General features: G+C 38.2%; 2 protein-coding genes across 2 annotated transcripts in view; one reads left to right on the top strand and one right to left on the bottom strand.

Annotated features, from left to right (window-relative positions):
- Nucleotides 1-3,524, top strand: part of LOC107708848 (neural cell adhesion molecule L1-like) — a 63,216-nt gene extending 59,692 nt beyond the window's left edge. Inside the window, exons 24-29 of the mRNA XM_016513204.1 lie at nt 106-219; nt 628-777; nt 1,216-1,347; nt 1,438-1,510; nt 1,611-1,622; nt 1,759-3,524. Coding sequence (XP_016368690.1) covers nt 106-219; nt 628-777; nt 1,216-1,347; nt 1,438-1,510; nt 1,611-1,622; nt 1,759-2,014 — 737 coding nt within the window. The 3' untranslated portion in view covers nt 2,015-3,524. The remainder of the gene's footprint in view (nt 1-105; nt 220-627; nt 778-1,215; nt 1,348-1,437; nt 1,511-1,610; nt 1,623-1,758) is intronic.
- LOC107708847 (RIB43A-like with coiled-coils protein 1) overlaps nt 1-9,170 on the bottom strand; it is a 10,700-nt gene extending 1,530 nt beyond the window's left edge. Inside the window, exons 1-8 of the mRNA XM_016513203.1 lie at nt 9,101-9,170; nt 8,728-8,929; nt 8,328-8,551; nt 7,301-7,415; nt 7,088-7,206; nt 6,445-6,684; nt 6,186-6,352; nt 4,963-5,123 (exon numbers count right to left, since the gene is read on the bottom strand). Coding sequence (XP_016368689.1) covers nt 5,042-5,123; nt 6,186-6,352; nt 6,445-6,684; nt 7,088-7,206; nt 7,301-7,415; nt 8,328-8,551; nt 8,728-8,926 — 1,146 coding nt within the window. The 5' untranslated portion in view covers nt 8,927-8,929; nt 9,101-9,170 and the 3' untranslated portion in view covers nt 4,963-5,041. The remainder of the gene's footprint in view (nt 1-4,962; nt 5,124-6,185; nt 6,353-6,444; nt 6,685-7,087; nt 7,207-7,300; nt 7,416-8,327; nt 8,552-8,727; nt 8,930-9,100) is intronic.
- Nucleotides 9,171-9,467: the final 297 nt, after the last annotated feature.

Below are 9,467 nucleotides of genomic sequence, written 5' to 3'. Positions count from 1 at the left end.
TGGGGGGGGGGGAAATGTGACATATTCACAACCAGTTTGAATTATATTTGGACAAATGAGTTTGTCTAAGTCTCACTTGGTTTTTGTGTGTGTGTGTGTGAACAGTTCCGCCCTCCAACATTAGTTTATCGTCTGGAGAGACATCAGTCAACCTGACCTGGGTATCGAAAGAAAGACAGAGGAACGTGGGATTCTTTATTCATTACCTGAAAAAGGATGGTACGTGCCGTATGGACAGGACGTGATTGAAAACGACTGAACACAAGCTTGCTTGTTGAATAGCAAAATAGGAAGTAGCAGCTTTATTACCTCTTATGTTAGTTAGTGCCTCTACTCTTTCAGTGACTGAGAGAGAATAAAAATGAGTGTGATTTGATTTGTATTGTATTGTCTTTTTCTGTCCAGGCAAAGGCACATGGAAGCACTCTGAAAGAGTAAACAGCTCTCAGTCCTTTTACACACTGCAGGGGCTCCAGACTGAACACAAGCTTGCTTGTTGAATAGCAAAATAGGAAGTAGCAGCTTTATTACCTCTTATGTTAGTTAGTGCCTCTACTCTTTCAGTGACTGAGAGAGAATAAAAATGAGTGTGATTTGATTTGTATTGTATTGTCTTTTTCTGTCCAGGCAAAGGCACATGGAAGCACTCTGAAAGAGTAAACAGCTCTCAGTCCTTTTACACACTGCAGGGGCTCCAGTCCGGAGCCGAGTACCGCCTGAAGATTGACTTCAAAAACAAAACTTTATGGGAAGATGAGATCCAGACAGCAGGAGCAAGTAATCACAAAACAGCTCTCTTAATGCTTTTTATAATAAATTGCACCAGTGTCCTATTTACATGCAGACCACAGAAGCAATTTCTGGAATAAGTCTCTTATACTCGACAATGCTGCATTTATTTGATCAAAAACACAGTAAAACAGTAATATAGAGAAACATTATTACAATTTTTTAATATATATATATATATCTGTTTATATATATAAACCATAATAAAAAAAAATCAAGATTCTTTAATGAATAGTAATTTTAAAAGAACAACATTTGAAATAGAAATCGTTTGTACAATATAAATATCTTTACAGTCACTTTTGATCAATTGACTTTTTGAGAATTTTCGAGGAGAGTAAATGATCACAGCATTTCCATATTTTTCCCCTTCAATATCATACAAAGTGTCTGAAATTCATACATCATTCCCTCCCTCTACTTCAGAAGTCATGGAGGTGCGTAAAGGGTTTGTGACTGAGAGCTGGTTCATTGGACTCATCAGCGCCCTCGTGCTGTTGCTGCTGGTACTGCTCATTCTGTGTTTCATAAAACGAAGCAAAGGTGGAAAATACTCAGGTAAAAGAAGCACACACATCCTTCTAATCTATTGTCACGTGACAGTACTAACAAATGTGCAAATATCCCTGAATTTTATTCTTATTACAGTCAAAGAAAAAGAAGAAGGCCAGATAGATTCTGAAGCTCGGCCAATGAATAATGAGGGTTTTGGAGAATACAGGTGTGGTGAAGTTTGTTAGACAGATTATTGCATAAATTTCCTTTCCCTATTTCTTATGCTCTTCCTTTCTCTCTTAAATGCTCTTCCTAACGATTTGCAGATCACTGGAGAGGTATGCTTTGCAGTGGCGTTGTGTTCCTTTGCATGCATGGCTTTCTCAATACTTTCCCTTGCATGCATGGCGTGGCATTTTTGACATCTCACTTGGTGTACATTTGTAGATTTAATTGTATTTTTTCTTTCCGTAGTGACAATGAGGAGAAGCGGACGGCCAGCCAGCCGTCTCTGTGCGAGGATAGTAAGCTATGTACCGACGACGCTCTAGACGACTATGCCAACAGCAACAGCGTGCAGACCGAGGTCATCATGGACGAGTCGCTGGCCAGTCAGAGCAGTGGAGTCCGAGATGTTCCTGACCCTGGGACTCAGGAAAGTTCCCCTCTAAATCCTGCCACAGCCATCTCCCACCACGGCCTGCCCAACTCCGCCGCCCTCCTTGACTAGCCGGGGCGACACCGAGACCAATCGTGGATTCACACATGTGCCCACCTGTTGCAACCGCTCATGACTGACCAAATAATCCAAAACCCACAATAATGAGACCTACACACACAACAGATGCCAAGAAAACCATCCAGATGCACTGCTGGACGTAATTGGACCAACACAACACTTTTAACACAGCCAGAGGAAAACATTCGACTGACATATAACAAATAGACTGCCTTGCTCGTTGTTTACAGATATTATCGCTCATTTTACGATATAAAATAGGCTATAGCCGTTTACAGTTGTACAAACATGACAAGAAGAGACTAATCCAGTGACAAATAAGGTAGACGCCTAGCTCCCATCCCAAATCGGAGTCAGATTCACCTGTTGGTCAATAAAAAGCGTTGCGGAAGGAGGGTGTGAGGGAGAAGAGAGAAGCTGAGGGCCTTAAAATCATGACTAAGTGCGTTGTGCAAGCATATAGACAGCGTGAGTTGGTTATACTTGTTGCAAAATTTAATCAACTTATTGTGTTTTGTGCGTCTCTACCATTTGTTGCTTTTTTATTCTTTGAAGACTTGCCTGAACCATTTTTATAATTAATTTTGTATTATTAATTTATTCTTTTTTTTACACAAGAATCAGTTTGTGTCGTGTTTTAAAGGTGCTGTAAGTGATGTTAGCCATTGTGGAACTTCTCCGTTTTAGCCACTGACTTTAAAAAGATTAGCGCGGTTCGCATTGCCCTGCTGGTACATATTACAAACAACTTTCTCTGGCAAAATTCGCAATGTTTTCTGATAGAGTATTTTTTTCGGCGAACAACTTGCTAAATTTGGTTATATATTATAGTAGATGTTTGAACAGTGCCTAGTTCTTTTCAGAAATGAAACTTCATCTATTTTCTCAATGCATCTTATTGACATTGTGAAATATGTTTCATTTTTAACTCAAAATTATCGATGTCTTAACTCTTTCTTCCAGTGAATTTCTTAGAATCGACTACAATGTCACATTCAGATCTGCCACCATCTAATCAACAACCGTTCCATAAAATTTGCTTACAGTACCTTTAAGTCATCTGTATGTTGATATATTGTAGTGTATACATATCAATAGAAGATACATATCGACAATGACATCCCCTCAGTTACGATTACAGATTTCCGTAGTGTAAATACATGAGATGCAAAGGCTTTACGACGCTAGATCGTTTATAGCAAGCTGTACATACAAGCATCTATCAATTTAGCCAAATACAGTATTATAATCGCTTTAATCTCCATCGGTTCCTGTGCCTGCCTTCGACAACATACTCACCACCATCTCTCATGTTTATTCCTCCCTCTGTATGTGTCTGTGTTCTTAATTCTTGTTTTCTGCGTTGTATTAAACTGTACTGATTATCTCTTGCGGTCCTGTTGGTGTAAAGCCATAAGAATACACGCGTAAAGTGCGTAGATTTGAGGTCGTATTGAGTTAGATAGGGCTGTGAGAGAGTACGTCACACACACACACACAGTTTAGGTTTGGTTACTTAAATGCAATTATGTATTGGCTTGTCTTATTACACAGAATGTATGCTTTGTTTGGGTGGGAATTGTTCCATACCAGTATACCAAATAGCATTCGTTCCCTTTTTCGCTTTTTGGTTCATTTGATTTGACGTTTGATAAACAAATATAGCAGAATATAGCACTGAGAGAATCTATGGCACATCTGGTATTTCTCAAGAGAGGGGCACAGGGGGGAAAAAAATCTCTTAATTTCCAGATGAATGTAAATATAGCCCAAAAGATTGTTTGTTATGACGTTGATAACTGTGTCTTGTTGATTATGTTTTAGGTTTTTAAATTTTTGTAACTTTTTTTTTTTTAACTTTAGAGTAACTTGTTAGTTGTGATTTGAGTGTGGTAGACAAGTAGTGCATAGTTTTAAATAACTAAGAAAAAAGTCCTTTGATAAATAAATGTTGCAGGTTCTGAAAAAAAAAAGCTGACTGGATAAAAGAGACAGAAAAAAGCTAATTGCGCTTATAGTTTCCCGAGTGCTAAAGAATGGCAGTATTGTGCGTATCTGATTAGAATCTATTGCTGCAGAGGCAGCGTGAAAGGAAGGACGCAGTCATCTCATTTGCACCACTGCACACACACACACACACACACACACACACACACGCTTCCAGGGAGCAATAGAAACACGCTGACTCAGATCTTTGAGACCACTGTCTTGCGGCGGGCTTTTTGCAGTGATTGTCCGATCTGTGTTACCCTCCCTCAAAAAAGCTGTACAGACACACTCAGGACAGAAGTCTCTTAGAGATCTATTTTCTTACAGGAGGGGAAGTGATGCAAATTCTATTCAACTCAATATTCAACTGAACTGCTGCTAGACGACTTGTGTATTTTGTCAGTGTCTTGACTGTGTATTGAGCTCGGAGGTGAATCGACTCTCGGATATCCACTATACTGCCCTCTGCTACTGCAACTAAAACTGGGAGGGAGGGCACCGTTTAAAGCTTGACTAGCGGACGAACGTTTCTGTTGTTACTTGTCAAATGTACGCATTCAAGCTCATAATGCATCTTAAACTGTAGGCTTAATGCATAAATAAGCTTGACATAATAGTCTCTTATTCCTCTTGTATGTTCTGTTTGTTACTGCATATGATGTGAAAATAAATGAAGGACGAGATGAATGAGGTTGTGGGAATGTATTGGTCACATTCCCCTGTGGTGTTGTGGACTGAAGGGGAAGTGAGGGTGGGGTACGATAAATAGATATGAACTGGATTTTGTTATTGTATCTGCAGCACCGATAAGCCAGTGTAAGTAAATACTTCTTAATATCAATGGGATCATCTACATCTGTAACATTCTGTATAAAATTCATCACTATATAACATTTTATACTGTCGGCAATGATACCTATAAAAGTTCAATTTATGAATGTCAAACGTACACAGTGCATTGAAATCCAGTAGCACTTTATTTGTCGTGCAGGAGAATGATCAGATGAGAGGATGGAATGGGATGGTGCTTTATCGAGAGCTTGTGCTGAACTGGGTGAAGTAGTGAACTGTGGGACGGTTTGTATACTGCTGCTTGTCCAGGTAGTGTTGGCTGAAAAACAGAAAACACGGTGTTTCTAGATATCCAAGAATTACTTTGCAAATAGCTACTAGCAACATTATTATTATTACTAGTAGCTATACAATGAACAAAATTAGAATTTGCATACACAGAAATGTATCTATTATTAAGTACTCACTTTTGGTGTTAAGTGTCAAAGTGAACATGAAATTTTACTTCTGCAATGTAACGGACACTACTATTCAAAAGGTAGGGGTCGGCAAGATTTTTTTTTTTCTCATGTCTCTTATTCTCACCAAGGCTGCATTTATTTGATCAAAAATGCAATAAAAACAATATTGTTAAATATTATTACAATTTTAAATAACTGTTTCCTGTTTAATATTATATTTAAATTATTACATTTAAATATAATATAAATTAAACATAATTATATTTCAATTTAATTAATTCCTGTGATGGCAAAGCTGAAGTTTCAGCAGCCATTACTCCAGTCTTCAGTGTCACATGAATTTTCAGAAATCATTTTAATATGCTGATTTGCTGCAGAAACATTTCTTATTATTATCACTGTTGAAAACAGTTGTGCTATTTAATGTCTGTGGAATATGTTTGTGGTTTTTACTGTCAACTTTGATGAATTTAATGCTGCATCCTTGCTGAATAAAAGTAGTTATTTCTTCCAAAAAATAAATAAATACCGACTGCAAACTTTTGAACGGTAGTGTATATCCAGGTCAAATAGAATATATTAAACAAGAAAAACATGCAGGATGGGATTTTGAATTGTGAAAAGTGACCCTATTATTACCATTATAATATTAGCTATTGGTAAGCTTGCATTACCAACCACATTAGCTTAAAATTGTTTATTTATGGCCTAGCAGATGTCAGCCAAACAGAAACTGTGTGGAAGAGGAGCAGGTTATTTAAAATGTAAAGAAAAAATTAATAATGCGCTGTGATGAATTGTACAGACCATTTTTTAAAGGTCTTTTACTACTCTTGATAGTTTATTTTCCAGTTGTCTGCGTTCTGCTTGCATCCTGCTGTGTGTTTTTAACAATAGTGAAATATGAATGTGCCACTTACTGCGCTTGCTGCTCTCGTGCCAGCTGTTGATTGTATTTATCGAGCTGAATTCTCCTCTCTCTCTGCAGCTCCTTGTCTCTATTCTCCTCTCTCTCCTGCTGTCTGGCCTGCTCTGTCAGATGGTAATTCCAGGCCACATCTCTCTGCCTCTCCATCTCTCTCAGTCTCTGGTGAAATTGGAAAGGGATAAAAGAGTATTACTTTTATGATGACTTATAAATGCATGCTCAAATGGCACATGTCAGTGCAGGATCTTAACCTCTTTCTCCAAACACTGTTCCTCTCTCTTTCTGTGGATTTCACTGATCTGCTGTGGGGTCATGCCCTTCCAGCGGTCGGTCAGGACTCGTGGACCCTCTGCTGAGGATTCGGTTTTTCTCTTGGCAGCCTCTGGTCGCTCTGTCAGGAGGTCAGAGGTCACCATGTACCGCACCTCTGCCAGCTCCTCTCCCTCTCTCCTCAGTCTCTCTTGTTGCTCCCTCTCCATCCTCTCCTCAGCCTGCAAAGGGAGGTCAGATGTTACCTTGACCTTTCATTTCAAAGATCTATGGTGCCTCTGGGTTTTCAAAATGAAATTTCTATCATGATTTACTCATCCTCATGTCATTTCAAACCCGTGTTGGTGCATATTAACCTCATATTGGATAAAAATAGCTCTTTGGGGTGACAATGGCAGGTTGCCACTTTTTACAGTGTATGATTTTGTAGTATAGAAAATAGCAGTGTGAATATTCTTCAATATATCTCCTTTCCATCTTCCATGAAAGTTGTTTTGAACATCTTGAGGGTGAGAAAATGACCTCGTGTTCATTATTGGGAGAACAATATTTATTTAATATTTAATAACCTACTAAAAATAAACACAAATGATTGCCTTCATTAGTTTAGTGGTGAGATAATACCTGAGCTTGATTGTAATGACTGAGTGCAATGTGGGCTGCTCTTTTGCACTCCTCCTCCAGGGCACTCAGCTGCACCGCCCTGAGGTCTTTTTCCACCAACTCCCTGCCGGTTAGCAGCTCTGCACACACAAACACAGATGAAGTACACTTACATTATCGTTCCTTCTATTTTAACATTACAGAGCTAAATGGAATATAATGTAATCTGTTTACCTCTGTTTTTTTGTTCCCTTTCTTGTTTTTCCCTCTCCTCCTTTTGAGCTCTCAGGTTTCTCTCGTTCATTTCCTTCTGAGCTCTCTTCTTTTCATTTTCATTCATTCCTTCTCCCTGACCAAGTGCGAATAAACATATACATAGAATATGAACAGTGGAATCCTGCAATGTGACGAGCTATATTTCCAATAAAACTATTTTAATAAACACACACACACACACACACACACATATACATAATTCAGTTTTTAAGGCTGTTGTATTTGAGACTACATATTTGTACTTCTTTTTTGTCACACTAAGACTATTTAAATGAACTAAAAATGGTGAAAAACCTAAAATAAATGCTGAAAAGTTACAAAAAACTTATTGTCCTTACATTCACATTCAAATTCAGTAAATTTTTGTAACACTTTATTTTATAGTGTTCTTGGTACACATGTGACATACTTACTGTTGTAATAACAGTAAAATATGCATAATTACATGCAACTAACCTATACCAAACCCTTATCCTAATTTTAACCCATAGTAAGTACATGTATATAAATATTACTCATGACTTAAAGGGATAGTTTACCCCAAAAAACGAACATTTTGTCATTTTTTACTCATTCTCAAGTTGTTCCAAACCTGTACGAGTTTCTTTCTTCTGTTGAACACAAGAAGGTATTTTGTTAATCAAACAGTGGATGGTCCCCACTGACTTCCAATATATTTGTTTTTCATACTATGTATGGAAGTCAATAGGTCCATGTTTGGTTACCCACATTCTTCAAAATAACTTATTTGTGTTCAGCAGAATAAAGAAACTTATACAGGTTTGGAACAACTTGAGGGTGAGTGAATGATGGCAGAATTTTCGTTTTTAGTTAACAATCCCTTCAAACGTTTAATTACACTGTGACAAGGACACCTTAAAATAAAGTTTACCATAAATGTGAACCTTTCGTGTCCATGTCATTTGTTAGAGACTTTATCTGTTGCTGTGTCCCAACAAACACTTACCGTACATGCTATGCTTACCAAAAACACTTGCATACTGGCGGGTCCCAATGCAGAGTCCGAGACAGAAATACTGGCGTCTGGCGCCGCCTGTCGGCCATAATTGATATCTGCATCACGACTGTCTTCAGCTCGTTGATGTATCGCTCTATATTGTACCATGTCCTGAGCCAATTCTCTTCGCAGCTCCTCTTCCTCTTTTTTCTGTTGCATTGCCATTTCATCCAGGGACAAGCGCAACAGATCTGAACAACAAAGGATATCATTTCTGCATATCATAGACCAATGTTTTTGTTGATCCATTATTGAAAAAATGGAAGCAAGAGAAACACCCAAAATACAGGCAATATATAGCTTACAAAATAATTGTTTGATACATAAACTTGCAGTGATGTAGCTTGTTTGAAGTGATGTGTCTTACCATGAGCCATGTCTCGCTGCTTGTCCATCTCCAGTCGTTCTTGGTTCTCCTCCCGCTGTTTGTGGAGCACGCTCAGGTCAACGCCGATCACTCGGCTTCTGCTGTTGAATATTCGGTTCTTGCGCTCAGCCTCAGCGGCCCTACGCCGCTCCACCGCCCGCAGCGCAGACTCATCCACGGGTAAGTCAACCTTGTACATGTTCTGTCAAAGCACAGTTTTATATCAACAAACTTCCAGGATATCAGCTACCTCTCCCCTCACCGCCACTGAGAAGCTGGTGGATTTTTTATTTTTTTTTGCGTACCTATTAATAAGAAAAATAGCTAGAATTCTTAATTACGCACAGAAGAAGATACAACATCAAAACCTTACTTGTGAATATCAGTTGGGTTTCGACCATAGACTGTATAAGGTTTCGACGAACGGCAGTGTGTCAGCTCTCCTCCTCTTGTGTTTGAAGCGCTGTTTGGCGTTGCCATGGTAACCGGTTCACGGGCTGTGGCGCGGTTTCAGTACGTTATGTGATATGTTTGACAGACATATATTATTCATGCAAAATTATGTGGATATAAAAAATTCGTTTTCCAAACCAGGGTTATTATAGTTAACTAAACCTAAAACCTTACTTGAAATAGGTAAAATATAAAATAAAACATAAAACTAAATATTTTATTTCATATATATATATATATATATTAAACGAAAATATTATTTTTACAAATTAAAAATTAAAATTAAA

The sequence above is a fragment of the Sinocyclocheilus rhinocerous genome, unplaced genomic scaffold, assembly GCF_001515625.1.
Source record: "Sinocyclocheilus rhinocerous isolate Xijiao unplaced genomic scaffold, SAMN03320098_v1.1 scaffold1406, whole genome shotgun sequence".
NCBI classification, from domain to species: Eukaryota; Metazoa; Chordata; class Actinopteri; order Cypriniformes; family Cyprinidae; genus Sinocyclocheilus; species Sinocyclocheilus rhinocerous.
Note: the sequence above shows the minus strand (reverse complement) of the source record. Positions and strands in the feature narration are given on the sequence as shown.